This window comes from Podarcis melisellensis (assembly GCF_964234715.1).
Source record: "Podarcis melisellensis genome assembly, chromosome: 4".
In the NCBI taxonomy this organism is placed as follows: Eukaryota; Metazoa; Chordata; class Lepidosauria; order Squamata; family Lacertidae; genus Podarcis; species Podarcis melisellensis.
The window spans coordinates 67,082,255-67,104,145 of record NC_138531.1 but is presented as its reverse complement, the minus strand read 5'-3'; the positions used below and the strand labels follow the sequence as shown (position 1 = coordinate 67,104,145).

Below are 21,891 nucleotides of genomic sequence, written 5' to 3'. Positions count from 1 at the left end.
TGGTGCCGGAATTGAGGAACGCCGCGGCAGGGGGCGGGCCATCCGGCGGATCGGGAGCACAGGGGAGGGGATCTGGAGGAGCTCGGTACGCGCAGGGCGGCCGGAGCAGCATGGCGGAAGACGAGAGCGATCAGGAGTCAGAGAGGCTCGGCGAGGAACTCGAGGCCATTGCCGGGCCGCGGCTTCCCACCGGCTTGTCCCCGGCCTTGAGCAGCCAGTATTATTGCTACCGCTTCTGCCAGGTGAGGCGCTGGCCCCGCCCCCTGGAGGCTGACACCTTGCGGGGTGGGGGTGGGCTGGGGAGACGGACAGAAGGACAGGGGCGGCCGGGGAGGAAACCTGCTCGGCGACGGGTCCCCTGCGGGTGGTTCTCTTGGAGGCGCTTCGCGGGGGTGGACCAACCGCCGGAGGGGGCGACGCTGAGGGCCCCTTTCTCGGCCAAAGCGAGGCGCAGTTCTCTGGGCCCCTGTTCGCTCCACCCACCCCTCACGGGCGACGACCGGGCGCTTGGGAAGCTCCTTCGTTTTCTCTCCCATTCCTCTGGTCTCCCCTCAGGTCAGTTTCTCCCCTCGGGAATAGCGAGGTTCACGAGCTCGTGGTTGGCCCTCCCTTCTTTTATTGTGAGAGGGAACAGTGATTTGTGTGGGGTGTCAACAGTGGAGCTCGGCCTGACCTTTTCATTCCCCCCCTCCCTTCCTGGCGCTGTCGCGGTGGGGGTGCTGGGAGGGAGCTTCTCTCCCCGCCCTCTCCGCCCGCCGGTCGGGCAGTTAGTTAGTTGCCAGGGTGGCGCGCGGGGGTCCCCGTGAGGTCAGAGCTTGGCGGAGGGGGTGCGAGTTGTTTGCAAGAGGCAAAAAGGAGCAGGAGGAGACAGACAGACAGGTTTGTTCTCCTCCGCTGAAAGTCTTTCCTGGCCTGTCCTTCCTATCTTTAAATAATAATAATAATAATAATAATAATAATAATAATAAGGCGGCTTCCTTGCCACTGGAGAAAGAAAAATGCGCTCCGAGGAAAATGGCTGGTGGCAAACTAGTTTGCGTTGCTGGTGCTGTTTGTTAGGAGGGGGTAGCTGTCCCTGAAGGCTTTTGTTCCCTGAGGAAGAGGAGGTTGGTTGAGTGGTCTTGTTTTATTAATCAACTGCTTGGTTCGTATTATTTGAAACATCACTCGGCTGCTATTTCTACAAGGTATCTTATGACACGAACAGTCCTGTGCAATGCGTGCTTGAGGTGAAGTTCACCCTATTTAGCGAAACTTACTTGCAGGTGTGTATGCTCATTGGAATCAATCAGGGGTTTTTTTTTTCCTCCTGGAGTCAATTGTTCTAATGAATTATTTGCTTAATTTTGAAACACTTGCTGTTTGACTATTTACCAGGTTTGGAACATTTTTAAAGCAGTTTCAACAGCCTAAAGATGATAAGTGACAGCTAAATGTCCTTGCTGCATTGTTTGCTTTTTTGTAGGTTGCTTGTATATAAGGCAACAGCAATTCAAAATTGACTGGATGACAATGTATTGACTTGGTGGCCAAATAAAAAACCATTTTTGCTATTCTTATTTTGTATTTAAATTATTTGGGATGGATTCCTCTTACCCACTTATCTGGAAGTAAGTGAACTCATTGAGTTTTAATGTTCATATTGGGTTGTTAATGCAAAGGTAATCAGAAGATAGCTTTGATTTCATGTTGGCCATGCATTTTATATAAATAGTATATCAAATGCTTGAGTAGTAGATTCTTGTAAACACCATAGCTTTGTAACCTGTGTTAGGCACTTTTGATTGTGGTGTAGTGACAAGAACAGGCAGAAGCGCACAACTGTGACTATATGCTAGGTGCTTCTCTCTCCCCTTCCCTAATAGCATGCAGACAGAAAAAAATGCCAGTGTATAAAATGCTATGCTTTGGAGGAAGACTGCTGATAGAAACTAACTTGCAAATCTCTAGCTAGCTACATCTTGTGTGCTGATACCTTTTAAAGAATCCTTTCTGTAATCCTTTCTTCATAGCTTTTGATTTTTAAATACTAGATTTAATAGGACTGTGAATGGCCCAGTTTTCGTTTCTCTCTCATTCCCCATTATTTCAAACACATAGATTCTATGCACTGAGAGTTCATCTATTCCGCACTTACAGTGCTATGTTCGTTGGTGAAAAATCTGGTTGGCATGGTAAAACTTGCAGTTTTAAACAGTCTTCATTGATAAACATTTAGACTTCCAAATCAGTGTGTTTAGGGCTGGAATGGAAATCTACTTAACCTGCCTTTCTATTTGTTTTATTGGCTTCATATCCTCCATTTTCTGTTTAAACCAGGCAGCGTTGTGCCTTTCCACTGTCACTGTTTCCTTGGCTCTTTTCTCATACAGGATCTGTCTTGTAAGCTGTATTTTTCTCTGTCTCTGGTGTGAGGAGGCTTAGGTATGGAAGGCCTTGCTAGCTGCTTCGGCCAGGCAGTGTTGTAAATTCATTTGTGCACTCATTGTGTACAACCCTGTGAATATGTTCCTGACTGGTGTAGAGTGGTTTTAAAATGATATACAAAGTTACTGAATTATTACTATAAATTTCCACAATTGGATGTTCAGGGTAAAGTAGCTAGTATAAAATGACAATTTTAATAAATTCCAATAACACATACATTGCTGTGTGCTTGATATGGAAAAGTGTATGGCTATTAACTTGTGTGAGTCTGACGGTCATATATGTGTATTGACAAGCAGTACCTTGCAGTCAAGTTTTTTTTTAATATTAAAAAAAAACCTTAAGAAAATTGATGCCTTAAACTGGAAGAAGGAGACAGTATTATTACAAGAAAGCAATAGTGAAACAGAGCTAAAGGAAGCTGTGCTTTTTCATGGCTACAATTCCTATTCCTTATCATATGGGACTGGAGGATTTAGTTGTCATAACTAGTTTATGCGTAAGCAACGGGTGTTCCTAACTTTGACATTGATTTTGCAATTTGATGTTGAGTAACGCCTGTTCATTTAGTAATGTTTGTAGGTAGAGGATATGCATAACACATGTTGGGATCCAAGTTTAGAGCTGGGTTTTAGTCTTTGGGCATTTCAATTTACTTGAACATAATCTGATTAATATTATTCTACTAAATTATTTCCTAGATGGTAAGTACTTTATGGCAGGTGCTCATTTACCTTGCAAGCTCTGAGTTCTGAAATTTGAGGTAGGCCTTTATAGGAATAGTGAACTTAGCTGCTACTTACAAGATTTCTTATTTTCATCAACTACTCCCTTTGGCTAGAGAGCTGACTATATTTTTGCAGCATCTTAGCAATACTATCCTGTTTTCATATACAAGATTCTGGCTGCAATCCTGTGCATACTTATCAACAAGCAAGTCCTACTGAACACAGTGGGATTTGGTAGAATTGCACTGCTTGTCTCATTTCTCAGTAGATGCTGAGTCTTTTACATAACTTCTGAAGACCAAGAGTTAAAAGGGCATTTTAAACAGCTTTGTGTTTAATAGCTCACCAGGAAGGTGTGCATGTAATTTTGTTTCCCCTCAGCCAGTCTTATTGGTTTCCATGCTGTCTGAGGAGAAAAATAAGTCTTTCACTAGCATAACTGATAAAAAGCTAGTTAGTATCTTGTGTTCCCATGCTGATCATACAGAAAGGGGCTTCCCCTGCTCTGCAGCTATCATGGGACCAGGCTACTGGCTTCTTCCTGTGTTCCTTGACTTTTAAATACTGCTACAATGTGTTCTTTGCTTTCATAGTGAAAGATGCATTCATTGTTAAACTTGTAAATCATAAAACAAGTAGTTCTGCAGATGTTGCTGGACTACAGATCCTACCATCCCTATTGGCCATTCCAGCTCGGGTTTGTAGGATTTGGATTCCAGCCACATCTGGAAGCCCACACGTTCCCCACCTTGGCTGTAAACATTTCTTCTACTTCTTCATACATTGTTTAACTGGCTGATAATCTGTAAGAGCATAACTTTAATATCTTTGCTCTTGCTTATTGTTGTTGGTTCAAAATACCTTGTATTTTTACATTTTCTCCATAGCATATAATTATGTGTATATGCAATAGAGTAACTTTGAATTTCAAATTTTATCTCAGAGTAAATCTACCCTATTCTAGACTGAGTGAGGAAATATAAAAGAGAAAACATTAAGCTTTTTTAAAATAGTATACTATGCTAGAAATGTCACAGGGTAGCCTTCAGCTCTCTACAGGCAGGTAAACCACTGTGACCAAAGGACTACTTCAAGATGTGCAGTTGAAGTGTAAGCTGGTTTTGGGTGCTGATATTTAGATAATGTGCTACAAATAAAACAGCTAGTTCTTTAACAGCTGGGCCTTCTTGGCTGCAAGTCCTAGATGACCTGCTCTCTGCCTTGCAGGCCTTTTCCCACCTAGCCTGGGAGGGCAGGGCCCTGAGGCTACTGAGCAGACTCTTGGGTTGGGGTGTTGTTTAGGGCAGGCATGGCCAAACTTGGCCATCCAGATGTTTTGGGACTACAGTCCTCATCATCCCTGACTACTGGTCCTGTTAGCTACGGATGATGGGAGTTGTTGTCCCAAAACATCTGGAGGGCCAAGTTTGGCCATGCCTGGTTTAGGGGTTTTGTTGGGGGTGGGGTTGCTGCAGTTTTTAATATATTTTTTGTACCTTATTTTAGATCATATTATGATTTATGTGGAAATGGTTTAATCTGATTGTGTACTTTTTATGTTTTTTTATGTTGTAAGCCGCCGTGAGCATGGTTTTAACTATGGAAAGGCAGCATACAAATAAAATTATTTATATATGTATCTGATGCCAGCTGACTTATACAGTGGAACCTTGTGTTATGTACCACCCTCCTTATGAATGCTTCCGCTAACCCGGAAGTAGATGCTCCTGGTTGTGAACTTTGCCCCAGGATGCAAGCGGAAATCGCACGCTGGCAGCGCAGCAGCAGCAGGAGGTGCCATTAATGAAAGTGTGTCTCATGTTAAGAACGGTTTTGGGTTGCAAACGGAACTCCAGAATGGATTAAGTTTGTAACCAGACGTACCACTGTACCTGGTAGTTTGCTACCTGTTATCATGAAATCATCTCTCTTCTATCCGAATTCCTAAGTGATATTGGTGGGGGCAACAAGTGTCATTTCAACCATTCCCATTGATGATGATGATGATGATGATCTATTATTTATACCCCGCCCATCTGGCTGCATTTCCCCAGCCACTCTGGGTGGCTTCCAACAAAAGATTAAAAGTACTTTAAAACATCAGTCATTAAAAACTTCCCTAAACAGGGCTGCCTTCAGATGTCTTCTAATCCTTAAATACAGTGGAACCTCGTGTTACGGACGGGATCCGTTTCAGAGAGGCCCATGCGTGACACGGAACTGACGCAAGCCAAAGTGCCGCGTCTGCGCCCGTGCACAGCGCTATTTAGTGCTTCTTTGCATGTGCGAGCGGCGAAACCCGGAAGTAACCCATTCTGGTACTTCCTGGTTGCCGCAGGATGCAACACAAAAACATGTAACCTGAAGCGGACGCAACATGAGGTATGACTGTCGTCGTTAATTTCTTTGACATCTGATGGGAGGGCGTTCCACAGGACGGGCACCACTACTGAGAAGGCCCTTTGCCTGGTTCCCTGTAACTTCGCTTCTTGCAGTGAGGGAACCGCCAGAAGGCCCTCTGTGTTGGACCTCAGTGTCTGGCCTGAATGATGGGGGTGGGGACACTCCTTCAGGTATACTGGGCCTGATGCCATTTAGGGCTTTAAAGCTCAACACCACCACTTTGAATTGTGCTCGGAAACGTACTAGGATTACAGCTGCTGCAACTAGTATGGCTATGTTAAAAAGAATTATAAATTACTGCAGTATTGTTATTTCTGGAGAAAATGCATCTCATGCTTGACATCTATTTATGTTAAAAACATATATGCTTAATTTTTACTAACAGATTTGGATCAGTTTAATCCTATCCAGCAAAAAAGCCTATGGGAAAAAATGGAAATGGGATATAAATCAACCTCTTCACTGTGTGAAGCTTCATTGGTTGTCCCCGGGATTGGCAAGCCTCATTTGACAGCAACGAGAAAACAAGCCTTTATTGTTATTGGCCCTGTCCTATGGAAAGCAATGCCAGTAAAGTTTCAGCAGACTTTAATCTTTAAATGTCTGCTGAACTTTTCTATGCCACCAAGCATATTTAATGTTTTTATTAAAATAAATGAATGAACACAGTTGATTCAACCTCATAATCTACATGCAAACACAGATTCTGTCCCCTCTGTCGTTAATATGTTGCATATTCCATTGTGTTTGCAAATGCAAGGCACACTCAACATATTCATTTAAATACTGCTTTAAATATTATTTGAACAAGTTGTGCAGCTTCTGCAATATATACTTGATGCTGAATACCCTCCTCATCACTAGACCTGTTAGTAAAATATTCAAAGCGGTAAAAACTGAGTGGGAGGAGTTGCCTTATGCAATGATGGTCACTTCATGTTGGTGATCTCTAGCGGGCCACCCCACTGCCCTCCCTTCAAGTATTCATTCTCATCCCCCCTCCAACCACCCCTCCTTGTCTTTATTAGTCCATCAGTCTTGTTGGAGGATGTGTGGAAGAACTGCTTGTTATTAAATGCCTGCAAGCACCTTTGTTCCCTCTCCCTGGCAAGAGCACACACCAGCTTGCTCAAAACAAAGAGCCCCAAATAACCATTCCTTCCTAAGACTTGGCCTTATTGGTGCCGACAGGTAAAATGAGATTTCTAAGTGCAGTTTTTCAAAAGATAATTTGTTAATATTATATTTGATCAGCATTGAAGCCCACACATATCCATTAGGTTGATGGCGGTCTACCTCTCACTCTTCATTCCTTCTTTTGCTTTGTTTTCTCTTCAAACTACCCTATATTTTCTATTTCTTTGCTATATCTTGCTTGTTAGCTCTTTCTGAATGTTATGGAGAGGATGGATGCAATGAGGTGGTGTGTTTATGTCAAATACATATTTAAAAAATAAATACAGTAATGCTATTTGGTAAAAGAATTCCAGCCCTTCACTGAGATGGGTAATAAAACATTCCAAAAGTAAAAAAAGTCAGGACAAACAGTTGTTGGGCCCCTAGCCCCAGTAGTTTTTCTGTGTATGTAGGCACACTTGTTTATATTGTGCCTGTGTTAGCAGTCCTCAGTTTCATCCAGATCTAGTTCTTGTTTATCAGAGTTCCTGTCCTGTCTCAAATTGTTGTAATTTTTGGTAGCAATTTTATTGACCCTGACAGTGGACTGCCCATTTGCCAAATACAGTGGTACCTCTGGTTAAATACTTAATTCATTCTGGAGGTCCCTTCTTAACCTGAAACTGTTCTTAACCTGAAGCACCACTTTAGCTAATGGGGCCTCCCACTGCTGCCGCGCCGCCGGAGCCCGATTTCTGTTCTCATCTTGAAGCAAAGTTCTTAACCTGAGGTACTATTTCTGGGTTAGCGGAGTCTGTAACCTGAAACGTATGTAACCTGAAGCGTATGTAACCCGAGGTACTACTGTATTACAAAAGAAATCCCCATGGCTTTGCAACTTGTCCCTCTTTGTTCTAATTTTGACCATATTTAATTTGTACTCTTTTTTCCCTTTTCCCCTGCCAATAGGTTGTGGAAGACTATGCTGGAAGATGGCAGGTTCCTCTGCCACAGCTTCAAGTGCTTCAGACAGCGCTCTGTTGTTTCACATCTGCTTGTGTATCATTCCCAACTGATTGTGAGCACGTGCAGTATGTGCTGAGTAGCTTAGCCTTGTAAGTATTATTATTTCACTCTTCATCCTGTAAGATTCCAGCATTGTGAACAAGTAAAAGTGCTAAACTATATCATAAAATATATAATGAAACCATAAAGAATAGTTTGAGGCCTCAGCAAACCTGTACAACTGGTTAATAAAAATGCCTGGGAAAATAGAAACAGAACAACTTCAGCAGAACATGTCAAAGCAAAATATTTGTTTCTCCTATTTCTGTCCTAATTTTCTGGATAATTCATCACTTGAGAAACGCATAGTCAATGACAACTGTGTATTTTCTGAGTTAAGTGTTGTGAAGAAGATTAATCTCTCATCCCCCCCCCCCCACTATGCGAAAATCAATGGTTGCTGTCATAACCATTTCACAAGTTTCAGTTTGTAACTAACAATATCCTCCTGTGTGTTCACATGTAAGGCTGGGATTGGCCTATATATATTATTGGGTGATAGTTCTCATTGTCCACATGTTAATTAATCTAGCTCTATGATAGATTTGGGGGTGTGTGGATTTTCCCTTGTGAATTTAAGATGTGAAACAGAGCTGAACATTTCATAGAAAAGCTAGTTTTAGATGAGATGGTGTTATTACTATATTTAAAAGAAGTTTAATTGTTGATATGCCATATTAGGATGTTTGCTTACTTTAAATTGGAAACCAGCTCAAGCACTTGATAAACCTGCTTTGAGCAATTTTTTTAAAATGATGATCAAAATAATCTGTGATCAGATTGAAATACCTTTTATTTTTAATCCCCTGTCTGCCTCACGTCTGCCACCTCTGTAAATAATAGTTGTGTTCAGTTTGACTTGTGAGTCACAAGATCCCGTACAGTCTGTTTTGAAATACTGAAAGCTCAATCTTGTCTCTTTTTGATACATATCAGCCAGTATCAGCTGCCAGTGCAGAGTACAGTGGTGCCCCGCTAGACGAATGCCTCGCAAGACGAAAAACCCGCAAGACGAAAGGGTTTTTCGGTTTTTGCGACGCTTCGCTAGACGATTTTCCCTATGGGCTTGCATCGCAAGACGAAAGCCCATAGGGAAATCTCGGGGACCTTTTTTTTAAATGCTGGCGGTGGGGAGCAAAGCCTTCCCCCCCCTCCGGACTTCAGAAGAGGTCCAGGAAGGCCGGCGGGGGCGAAAGGCTTTGCTCCCCACCGCCAGCATTTTAAAAGCGGTCCGGGATAGCAGGGAAGCGCTTCCCGCTATCCCGGACGGCTTTTGAAGGCAGGCAGGGGGGGCAAAGACTTTTGCCCCCCCTGCCTGCCTAACCGGGGGCTTTTAAATCGCCCCGGGACTGTCCGGGGCGATTTAAAAGCCCCCGGACGGCTTTTGAAGCCTCCCCCCCGCCCGGCTTCGGGGCATCATCCCGATGCCGGGCGGTGGGGCAGGAACGCCTCCCCCAGCCGCCCGGCTTCGGGGCATCGTCCCGATGCCGGGCGGTGGGGCAGAAATGCCTCCCCCAGCCGCCCGGCTTCGGGGCATCGTCCCGATGCCGGGCGGTGGGGCAGGAAAGCCTCCCCCAGCCGCCCGGCATCGGAACGATGTCCCGAAGCCGGGCGGCCGGGCGGGAAAGCCTCCCCCCCCCGCCCGGCTTCGGGGCATCGTCCCGATGCCGGGCGGTGGGGCAGGAACGCCTCCCCCAGCCGCCCGGCATCGGGGCATCGTCCCGATGCCGGGCGGTGGGGCAGGAACGCCTCCCCCAGCCGCCCGGCTTCGGGGCATCGTCCCGATGCCGGGCGGTGGGGCAGGAAAGCCTCCCCCAGCCGCCCGGCATCGGAACGATGTCCCGAAGCCGGGCGGCCGGGCGGGAAAGCCTCCCCCCCCCCGCCCGGCTTCGGGGCATCGTCCCGATGCCGGGCGGTGGGGCAGGAACGCCTCCCCCAGCCGCCCGGCATCGGGGCATCGTCCCGATGCCGGGCGGTGGGGCAGGAACGCCTCCCCCAGCCGCCCGGCTTCGGGGCATCGTCCCGATGCCGGGCGGTGGGGCAGGAAAGCCTCCCCCAGCCGCCCGGCATCGGAACGATGTCCCGAAGCCGGGCGGCCGGGCGGGAAAGCCTCCCCCCCCCGCCCGGCTTCGGGGCATCGTCCCGATGCCGGGCGGTGGGGCAGGAAAGCCTCCCCCAGCCGCCCGGCATCGGGGCATCGTCCCGATGCCGGGCGGTGGGGCAGGAAAGCCTCCCCCAGCCGCCCGGCATCGGAACGATGTCCCGAAGCCGGGCGGCCGGGCGGGAAAGCCTCCCCCCCCCCGCCCGGCTTCGGGGCATCGTCCCGATGCCGGGCGGTGGGGCAGGAAAGCCTCCCCCAGCCGCCCGGCATCGGGGCATCGTCCCGATGCCGGGCGGTGGGGCAGGAACGCCTCCCCCAGCCGCCCGGCTTCGGGGCATCGTCCCGATGCCGGGCGGTGGGGCAGGAAAGCCTCCCCCAGCCGCCCGGCTTCGGGGCATCGTCCCGATGCCGGGCGGTGGGGCAGGAAAGCCTCCCCCAGCCGCCCGGCATCGGAACGATGTCCTGAAGCCGGGCGGCCGGGCGGGAAAGCCTTTGTCCCCCCTGCCTGCCTTCCCAGGGGCTTTTAAATCGCCCCGGACAGCGGAGAAGTCCTCCGCTGTCCCGGGCGATTTTAAAATGCCGCCCGCCAGAAGAGGTCGGGGGAAGGCTTTTTCCATAGGAACGCATTAATTGATTTTCAATGCATTCCTATGGAAAACCGTGCATCGCAAGACGAAAAACTCGCAAGACGAAGAGACTTGCGGAACGAATTAATTTCGTCTTGCGAGGCACCACTGTATGTACTGGGTGTGGGAAAGGTTTTCCTTGACAAGTGAAGACTAGGCGACACTTGGCTACTTGCTGGCTGGAATCACCAGTCTCTTCCTTAGGCACTGCAAATTAAAAAGCCCAAACCTGTAGTTGGTCAATAGTGATGTAGTTTCTCTAAGTGTTCTATACCTTAGCGAAATTTCCGTATTTTTACAATGATGCTTCAGTACTTTTGTTCACCACAGCAAATATGACACGGCCCTCTGAAGAATGTATCAAGCTGCCAGCCTTCCTCCCAACTTTAAAGCAGCGTAGGGGTGGAGATAACCCTGGCATTTACACGGAAATCCCCAGCTTGAAGGTTTTGAGCAGGTGTAGGCAAACTCAGCCCTCCAGATGTTTTGAGAGTACAATTCCCATCACCCTTGACCACTGGTCCTGTTAGCTAGGGATGATGGGAGTTCTAGTCCCAAAACATCTGGTGGGCCGAGTTTGCCTGTGTCTGGTTTTGAGGAAGAATTTTGGCTTCCAGATGTGTTCATTTATGCCTTTAAATTTTGCCTGTGGATAAAATAATCAGCACTTTTGTTTGAGGTACTGTTTGTGTCACGAATGCCTTAGCAGAGGCTTGTAAAAAAAGTTACTTGTATTTTTGGCAGGAAGGCCAGAATGGATAGTGAAACATGTTTGGAACTTCCCTTGCAGATTCCTATAAGGGTTGCTTCTCATAATACCACATGCATTTTGGGATCATTAGGTTAGATTATCCAGGAAGCTGGAGTTGACTCGCTCTCTCTCCTCTTAGGTTCCGCAGTCTTGAGGATTGCCCACTTCGTAGCCATTATGAAGTTGATTACTGATAGGACTGAATTAATACGGACTAGCAAGCCATTTGCAATATGAGGGAAGGGATAGTCAGAATTAATGCTGACTTCATAGCAGAAATGGGGATTCTGTGGCCGTCCAGATGCTGCTGAACTACAATTATTGTTATCTGCAACCATTGAACATCCTTGCTGGCAGGAGTTGGAATTCAGGAGCTTCTGAACAGCCACAGGTTCCCAGTCCCTTCCTATCTCAGTCACACAAGTTTCATCTTTGTGATACATAAGTGAGAATATATGCTAGTGCTCTAGTATCTTCAGTGGCTTCCTCATGTGTTCTGATGCAATTCAGCGTGCTTCTTTGATATAAAGCCCACAGGGGCTAGTGTTACATTGGTGCTTAGTTTAAAATTCTGCGCTTAAAACTTGTGAACTAAATATGTCTTCATTTTTTGCCTCGTTTTTGATTCCTAATTGCTTTGATTTTTAGGAGTTTTTTTGAATTGCTGCTGTTCTTTGGAAAGGATGAATTCTATGAAGATCCTTTAAAAGATATGCTGGGCTCAATCCAGGTAATTTATTGTTTATATGCTTGAGGAAAGGCTATTATTACAGTTTTCAGAGTATGTGACAGAGACTCAGTAAGCAAAAAAGTAGCCTCCTGCTTTAAAAAACCTTAAAATTGAGAAATGAGATCACTGGTAAATATTTTATGATAAGATCAGTAAGATTAGCTTTTTATGCTAAACTTTCCTAGGGCAAGGATGGCCAACTTTTTTCAGCCTGTGACTTTGGATCCCACATTTACAGTGTCTTGTCCTCACAGGCACACTGGGAAAGTAGAAAGCAACTTTTTAGTGCTAAATGACAAGGTGCTTACTGCGAGCTATCAATTGGAAGTAAGCCTGAGAGTCACACAGCTTTTTGCCAGGCCAATACCATTGTCTGATGTCTTTCTTGTAGCCTTTTCACTCACCAAGAACACTGAGCACTTTGGGCTTGCCTCCCAGCATTGCCACTGCCATCTCAGCCTTCACCCTGTGAAGCAATGAGAGAATGTTGCAGAAGTCTCTGTGATATATTTGTGTGCTGCTGGGGGTGTTGGGGAAGGAAAGCTTGAGAGAGCTACCCTTCTGCATTGAGAAGGGTAACCTGAACACATTACTGGCCAGCACTCTGACTTCCCTCCCACCTAGTCAAGATATCTCTGTTATCTTCATTTTTAAAAAAATTATTTTAAATTTTGAAAATACAAATGTAAACAACGGAAAAGGTTGCCCTTAACTCGTGACATAAGCTAAACGAGAATTAATGCTTTGAATGTATTTTACCCTGTGTGTATATGGAATTATATTAAATTATGCAATTTATTTATGAAAAGACAAACAAAGCTCAGTCCACTTGACCACTTGACGTATTAAAGAAATATTTGTATCCATTTTAGGAATGTCAGAACCTCTTGAGCAGATACGGAAGCGTTAACTTGGAGTTGGTGACTCGAATTATCAGAGATGGAGGGCCTTGGGAAGATCCTATATTGCAAGCTGTCCTTAAAGCAAAGCCAGTTTCTCAGGAGTTGGGTACTAAGCTTTTTTTCCATAAATACACCAAAATAGTACCACAAAGAAATGTCCTAAATCATGATATCTGCTTATAATTTTATGTAACTTCATTTGCAGGTTGTCTGTCACTCATTTTATACTGGGGATAGCGGGGTAGAATTGACATTTATAATTTCATTAATTTCCCCCCCAAAACGGAATTTCTCTTCCTTCCTGCTGTATCATTATTCCCAGGGTAGCTGACAGTTATGGAAAAGAAAGAAAAAAGAACACCCCATAAAATCACATTAACAGAATAAAATGAATTGCCATGGAAATTAAAAGACACGGGTGGAATAAATGGCCTGTGTTATTCTTAATATGAGCACACTAGTCTTGCCCTATTGGCCGCTTATACATGTGGAGCTTTCAATTTCTGTGTATTGCTCCTGATGAGCAAAGAGTTCAAAGAACAACTCCATGCATTTCCCCCAATTGTCTATACAAATCTTCCCCTCAGTCAATTGTGAAACATTTGCTTGTATAGGAGTTTGAAATGCAATTGTAATGAAGAATATTGCAGTAAAAGGCTTACAGTTGTCATTAAACAGTCACTGGGGCTGAGTTAATATGAAAGAGGCATGTGGCAGTGGAGGTGATATGCTATTTCTTGTTAATGTAAGAATTTTTATACTGATTTCTAAAGTAGCTGACACCTAACTGACCTCATTCTATTATTAATCTAGATATTTTACCAATTTTTTTTAATTAAATTTGTTACAGAAAAAAAAGGCCTCCAACATACTTAGAACATAAAGTACAGGTAAAAATACAGTATAATATAACCAGATTTACACAACAACATATGCACTTAATAAATACGCAAAGCAATTTGTTGGGAAGTTGACCTAGCATAATTTGTTAACTTTAACAGAAGCTCTTACCTCACATCTTTATAAAATAGAACTTTTTGTTTAACCTATGTTGCAATTTAAGATTTTTGTAATCTAACTGTTTTTTTTTCATTTGTTTTTACCAGTTAACAAATATTTAAGCTCTGAAAACCCACTGTTCTTTGAATTGCGTGCCAGATACCTTATTGCCTGTGAACGCATCCCAGAGGCAATGGCTCTCATCAAATCTTGCATGAATCATCCAGATATTAGTAAAGACCTTTACTTCCATCAAGCATTTTTCATGTGTCTTTATATGTCACCACTGGAAGACCAGCTTTTTCAGGAGGTACTGTTCAACACATTTTTGTGCTTAACAATATAGCTTAATGTTTTGATGATAATCGTAAAATTCCTATTACAGCCAAGTAGACAAATGGTAAAACAAGGGTGTTTTAAAATCAAATTCCTGCACTAAATATCAGACTTTGTACAGAATATAATTTCTGAAGAGCAATAGAAGCTGTTTCCATCCTAATGCTAGCATTGCACTACCCCTACTCCAGAACTGGATGTTCATAGTTGGTGTGATGGGTGGCATATATAAGTGAATGGAGAGGCGAAATTGATGGGAACAAATTGCAAGCAGTTCCTGATGAGATCCATGTTTTCTTGTGGCGTGGGGAGAGGGGGAGTGAGAGAAAACACATTGCATTTTAATGGTTTATAGTGTTAATGTTATTTAAAACATAAAACAGTTTTAAAACATTTTAGGCTGGAATAGTATTAATTGTTAGTCTTCTCAATAGAATCCCATAGCAGTGGCACTGTATGCAAGGTTAAAGGTAAAGGACCCCTTGATGGTTAAGTCCAGTCAAATGCAACTATGGGGTGCAGCCCTCATCTCACTTCGGGCTGAGGAAGCCGGCGTTAGTCTGCAGACAGCTTTCCGTGTTATGTAGCTAGCATGACTAAACTGCTTCTGGTGCAACGGGACACCATGACGAGTGCCAGAGTGCATGGAAATGCCATTTACCTTCCCATCACAGTAGTACCTGTTTATCTACTCGTACTGCTATGTTTTTGCACTGCTAGCTGGGACAGAACAACAGGAGTTCACCCCTAGCGTGGATTCAAACTTCCAAGCTTCCGATTGGCAATCCCAAGAGGCTCAGTGGTTTAGACCTTGTTCAGAAACAGTGTTGATGCAGAAAAAATGTGTGCCGCAGGCAGTGATGACTCTAAAACATGGTCTCCAATTCTCTAAATAATCATCTTATACACAGATGGCATGCATACATTAGTTATTTTTTCTGGAATTAAAATAATACTTGATACTATCTTTCTCAATCACTCTGCTACAAAACTAATTAGGTAGCAATTTTTATTCTGTTACAATCAATAGTTTTACATAGGGTTGAATAAAAATACATCAATTTACAGCAAGTTATAGTTTACTGCTAAACTTCCATCACAAGTTTCTGTATGTGTTAATATTATGAAGTTATTTTTTAAATCCCTTTCAACATTGTTACTGAGTGTTTTTGGGATGCATTTTACTGAAATCAAATTGCCAAACTAGCTTCTTATAAGGGTCAAATAAATGTTGTATAGAAACTGTCTTAATATACTTCCATTCTAAAATAAAATCTAGGCAACACTCCCAATCCTAACCCAAAATAAAATTGGCATTCATATTTGACAGCAATTGCTCTAGTAGCAGCAATTTGAGGATTCCAATTACTGTTAAATGGTGAGCATTAACGTTACTAGACTTACTCAAATGGATCTCATTTTGATTGTATAGCACTTGCTGAGGACTGATTGCAAGAATGGCACTGAAATCATCTGCAACATTGCAAAGGAAGGGAAGACTGCCTTAGCCTTGTACCTTTGTGAATCATTCCTTATTCCACAGCTCAAAAAGGGAGAGATGTATTGCATATGGTAAATACTTTATCTCTCATAATATTCTGTTATGGTAACATAATATCTGTAGGTTGTAGATTCATATTGCTACTAAAGGCTAGTAGAAGTGTAACTTATAGTTGTAACTAATACATAGTCAAGATTTCACTTTTCTGAATTGCTGTTGAAGATACCCTTAGAGCATGGGATATACTGCATATTCTCTCTCTCTCTCTCTCTCTCTCTCTCTCTCTATCTGCGTGTGTGTGTGTGTGCGCGCGTCTGCATTTATAATCCTGAGTTATATGTAAATTACTGTGTTCTTAGTAGCATAATTACTCTTCTATAAATATTTCACTTACAGAATTGCTGTTTGAGCTTCATGCTAACAAACCACTTTCTGTTTTATAGGGAGCTGATCTTTATTTGGAGTAAACTGCAGCTTAAATCTAATCCATCAAAACAAGTATTTGTAGAGCAATGCTACCACCTCCTAAGGATAGCTACAAACATAAGAGTTATATTCCCTTTCATGAAAGTTATTAGGGATGAAGTAAGTTATTGTTTCTTGCAAACTTCTTTTTTAAAAGAAATACTAGATTCCACCACTGCTATGAATAATTATTGTACACAGAGTACAGTTGCATAATAGAACTTTTAGTTTAAATGTCAGGAAATTGTTTATAGATGCTGCATCTGAGATAGGAGCATTGCAGACATAACTCTTAATCATGATTAATGCTAATCACTATTTTAATCCTGGTTAAGATCCAAAACATACTGTGAAATCATGGTTTAGTTTGCAGCAGAAATGTACACAGTGCCACTAGTGAAACTTGTAGCTCTTTGTCCGTATAGGGACATAAGATCAAGTGGTGTTTAAACAGAAACTTTGAAGATTGTTTTTATTGCATCTAGCTTGTTAGTTTTTTGCATTCTGTAAATTTATTCGAGAAAAATGCATTTTAAAAAACTTAATCTTCCCAATATTACTTGTCTATATTGCCATTGTTACTTATGCCATCAAGTATTAATTCAATAACTTTATTACTCATTTCATTGCACTAGAATGTAGGCATACTTCAGTAAGATGCATACATTATATGTACATCTGAAGATTGTGTGTTGCACCATAAGGGAAATATGTCTTTTCCTCACTTTTACATCACCATGAAAGTACAACCAGAATTATGACTTCCTTTTAACATACAGAGGTGCAACTTGGTGCTTTCAGAGGTCTCTTTTATAAATCTGTAACAGTTGTGTGAGTATATAGGAGGCTGCTGTAGCCTCAGGCCATCAGTCTAGCTCATATCAAGGAAGACAACTTCATTGGCCCCTCCCCTGATGTAAGACTACTCCAATTGAAGGCTTGGTATAATAGTCATGGTGTAATAGAAAACAATAACTGTTGGTTAAGAACGTAACATGGCAAAAATAATATTTTGGGGCTAAACAGAAGCTTTTTTTAAAAAACAACATATTTGGCAGGGATGTTCATGCCTGCTCTATTCAGTATATTATAATCTGTAAATAGCTGTAGAATATTATGAGATGTAGAAGGATCCCAGTAAATTGGATTGTCTTTGTGTTCTGGGTTTTGAAAACATTAGTAAGTTATATTGTCTCATTTCTTTTCCATAGGTTGGCAAAGAAGGCCTGCAGATTTGTGTTGAGATATGTGGAAGTGCTCTCCAGTTGGATCTCCGTGATGATCCAAAAATGAAGTGTCTGATATATAAAACCATTGCTCACTTTTTGCCAAATGACTTGGAGATTGTCAGAATATGTGCTCTTTCTGTCTTTTTCCTTGAGCGCACCTTGGAATCATATAGCACAGTTGAACATCTGTATAAATGTGCGGATGAAGAGTACAACGATCAAACCAGTTCCGTTCAGAATCGTGTGCGTTTTGAGCTGCTTCCAATTTTGAAAAAGGGCTTGTTCTTTGATCCCGAGTTCTGGAATTTCTTGATGATCAAGCAGAACTGCTTAGCACTGCTAAAGGAGAAAGCATCAGTTGATTTGAATAAAACTACGCCAGGGCATTCTTCCGCACATGTTTCAAAGACACGTCGAGGATTGCGTGGTGATCAAGCTTGTATAGCTGATGAAAACAATACAGAACTAGAGCATGATAGCCCTTCTGGAGCACATGATAATTCCAAGAAAAACCATATAACTCTCAGTTCATCTAAAGTCGATCACAATGTACCAAGGCACCGTTGTGTGTTATGTAACAGGGAATTTCTTGGTGGTCACATTGTGAGGCATGCACAAGCTCATCAGAAAAAAGGCAGTTTTTCCTGTGTAATGTGTCGCAGGAAATTCAGGCAAAAAGGAGTAATGCTCAAGCACTTAAAGAATCACATCAAGAAAATGACAAGGCGTCACCTTGCTGTTACTTGTCATGATCAGGAAACCCCTAATGTAAATGAAATAAACTGTGCCGATACAGGTGTCACAACTGAAAATGGGAAGTCGGAAAGCTGCAAAGACAGCAAAGTAGAGGTTGTCATCATACCGGATACAAATCAGGAGATGCAGAATTCTGAACTCCTATTTGATATAACTGAAAATCATGATAGTTGCCAGGGTACCATTATTGAAAATGGTAGTTGTGATAGCTGTTCAAATAATACTCCTGAACCAGAAAGCATGGGAGGATTTCCAGAAAGTGATAGCAACCTAAATAAAGAGTTGCCTGTACTTCATAAAGTAAATGGGGTGTTATGCCCTCAGAATGACTTTGACATTATGGACCAAGCAGGTAACTTCAAGTGTCCTGCTAATGGCTGTATTAGAGTCTTTAAAAAGATAAGATTTCTGAATAAACATGCCCGGAAAGCTCACCCCTCTGATTTGAAGGTGCAAGAACACATAATGAAGTCTAATAAAGGAAAATGTCGCTTCTGTCAGAGAAAGTTTTTTGATTCTCAACATTTTATTGATCATCTAAAGCAGCATGTTTATCCAAATGTTTATTTTTGTTTACACTTTAACTGTAATCAGAGATTTAAGCTATCCACAGAACTTGCAGAGCATATAAAAAGCCACAGTGAGTTTAAAGCTCAGTGTAACTTTGCACAGTGCGGTAAACTTTTTGAAGATCTTTCATTGCTGTATGAGCATGAAGCTCAGCATTATTCCAACAAAACTGGTCCTTCGGAACAAGCTGATGAAAACATTTTTTCAGATACTACTTTGGAATCCCAGTGTAGCATCCCGGAAAAAGAAAGTAGTAATAGTAAAAAGGAGACTGTAATAGACTTGCCAGTTCCAACATGGAAAGCGAGGAAAGATTCTACAGAACCAAAGACTTACATTCAGAGTGAGAAGAAAATTAATAGTGTAATTCCAAATGGGAATGAAAATGCATGTGAAGGTACTGCTACAGTGGTGAACTTGATAGACCAAAAGATACCTGCGGTAGAGCCAAATTCAGAGAACTGTAATGTTACTGACCAACTAGTCAATGGGTATGGTGAACTGGAACAGACTTCTTCAGCATCCCTAGATACTGATTCAGAAAGTGTGATTGACAAAACAGGGACAGAAAATGGATCTGTTCTGCCTGTTTTACAGAACTCTCCTGATACACCACCAAACAGTGTTGCTCAGTTGCCTTCCAAACCAAATCTGGTAACAGAAAATACTTCATATGGCTTAATTTTAACAAAGCCTTTTGTTAGACCATTGCCACCAAGTTACCTGGATGAGCGATACATTAGCATGCCAAAACGTAGAAAAACTTTGACTGAGAAAGTAGATACCCATTCAGAACAAGATAAAACTAGTAGCAAATCGGAAAGGTTAAGATGCAGCAAATGCCTGACCACCTACTGTAACTCAGAAGCACTTGAGCTTCACCTTGCACAAAAGAAATGTCGGACACTCTTTGGATTCGATTCAGATGATGAAAGTAAGTTTTGAAATACTAGGTCCATGTATAGTTGTAAAAGCAATAGACAAGATACAGTGGAAACAAGCAAGTGCCAGACAAATATTGAAAAATGAGTGCAATACATTTAAGGAGAAATAAATCCAAAATGTTAGGGTAGATAGATGCAAGAAACAATTTAATATAATCTGTCAGATTTAGAATATAATATAGGCAAGCAAGTTCGTTTGAGTGCTTTTTTAAAGACCATATTCCGTACTTGTTAAGTAGCTGAATTCCAGTATAAAACAAGAATAGAGAATACTGTATTGTGTATACTGTAAACATAATAATGTAATATTTGTTCACAGGTGCCTGATCAAATGTTGTGAGAAGATTTCTCAGTGAAGAGTGATGTGGTGGAGCACTACAATATTCTGCATCAGTTGTCTTTCCCCTGTTGGCCTTAATTATAAAGAAGTCTGAAGTTACTAAAGAAAATCATGATCTTGCTCACTTGGGTCAGATCTAAGTGACTAGGAACTGCAGAATTTGAGTCCAGAAAAACTGTGTTAAAGCCCCCAAAGTACCAGTAATCTAGAAGCCACAAGGTCCTACATGAAGTTCCAGTGTAAGTAAGTTCAAAGTGCAGTAACATACTGAGTGGGAACTAGGGAGAAACACAAGTGGTACATGGCTCTTTCAGATGTGCACAGACAAAGGAAGCCTGTCTATATTATAACAACTATTTTGAGTCATTCTATTAAATGTCCGTATGCATAAAACCCAGTCAATTAAAAGTTCATCTGTTTGTAGAGGTTGATTATTCTTAGCATTGGCATTTGGCTTATATTGTACTGTACTTTGGAAAGAGAACTCGTGAATGTAACAGAAGATCAGAACATGGCCATATCCTGGTAAAAATGTTAAGGCATGCAAAACATGGAAGCATGTCTCAATCTAATATTTCAAAACACAAGTAATTAAACTTCTTTCAAATGCACCAACTTTCCTTTTTTTTTCCCAATACCTGACCCATAGATGACATCTATAAAGAATGCAGGCGAAGTGAAAATTATTTAAGTACAGTGTTGGATACATGCAGTTTGAGGCTTAAAAGTAAATGCATATGCTATGGAAGGCAGCTGAACTTGACCTGGAATATAAAATGATTTACTTTATTCAAAGTATACTTATTATGTTGGTACGGTTGATATCTTGAAAGACCAGTTTCCTCTATAAAATGAGCTACTTGGTTGTTGTTTTTTAAAAAGATACATTTATTCTAGAGTCCCACAAGATTCAAAGTAGATTGTCAATCCTAGGAATAAAAGCACTTGGCAAAATAACTTCATTCTTGGTGAAAGAGCAGGGAATTAAACGAATATACCCATATTGTTATCAGTATAGGAAGATACAATTATCTTTATGAAACAGTTGCTTTTTCTAAAAGATTATTGAAATGTATTTCTTTTCAAAATTTGTGGTAGAAATTTTAGGACTCACTGTTTCTTTAGCTAACTGAATGCCTGTAAGGACAATTCGCACTGTGCCTTGAGAGGTGAAGCTTTAACCAACCTCATTCATAACATTGTATATGTAAAGACAGAGCATTCAGATTCAAAATAAGATTCAAACAAATATTTTCTTGAATAAATCAATATGCAAATTTTCATTTCATGAAAGGTCACATGTCAAGAGACTTTGCTAACCACAGATATTTTGGAGATATTTATTTGGGTGGAGTATGTTTCAGAGCATTGAATGATGGTGTGTGAGTTATCAACACAGTTTTAGGCATTTCAACTTGTTGATCATGTTCACATAGTTACCTCTTCTCATCCATAAAACAAGCGTATTTCAGTGTTAAAAATAAAACCTCCATAATCAAATCTAGCCAACCGGGGGGGGGGGGGGAGGATGCAATTATAGTCTACAAACATGCTTGTACACTAAAACTGTCATTTAGTGTATTGGACACCAAAGTATGTGTTTAACCTTTGCATGCATTTGAGGTTATTGACTTGGATCCAGATTTTTGTTGAGCCCTAGGTATTACTTAATCTACACTTATATCTCAGTGGTTTACACAGAATAATTTAAAGCAGTTAAAAACACAAAAACAGAAAATACAGTTAAGACAATACTAAAACCCTAACAAGTGGACCCTCATAGCAAAGCCCCAGCTGGGAGAGCCTGCTGGAACAAAAATGGCTTCAGCCATTTCTGGTAAGTGCAGATAGCAGCCACCTGTCATATCTCGACAGGAATGCTATTTCACAGAAGAGGCAGCC

At 42.0% G+C, this 21,891-nt stretch overlaps 1 protein-coding gene across 4 annotated transcripts; it reads left to right on the top strand.

Moving 5' to 3' along the window:
• Positions 1-45: 45 nt before the first annotated feature.
• Positions 46-20,600, top strand: ZNF654 (zinc finger protein 654; the record flags this gene model as incomplete). 4 transcript variants are annotated; one of them, XM_081908386.1, is made up of 9 exons in its annotated part: positions 48-242; positions 7,644-7,789; positions 11,866-11,947; positions 12,820-12,955; positions 13,956-14,158; positions 15,617-15,756; positions 16,129-16,270; positions 17,362-19,639; positions 19,969-20,600. In XM_081908386.1, the coding sequence occupies exons 1-9, from the start codon at positions 111-113 to the stop codon at positions 19,974-19,976; spliced, it is 3,267 nt and encodes a 1,088-aa protein (XP_081764512.1). In that variant the 5' UTR covers positions 48-110. The 4 variants fall into 4 exon arrangements, with proteins under 4 accessions (XP_081764515.1, XP_081764512.1, XP_081764513.1 ...); XM_081908387.1 differs by lacking the exon at positions 48-242 and adding an exon at positions 392-555; XM_081908389.1 differs by lacking the exon at positions 19,969-20,600 and having other exon boundaries at positions 46-242; positions 17,362-19,650.
• Between the last annotated feature and the right edge of the window lie 1,291 nt (positions 20,601-21,891).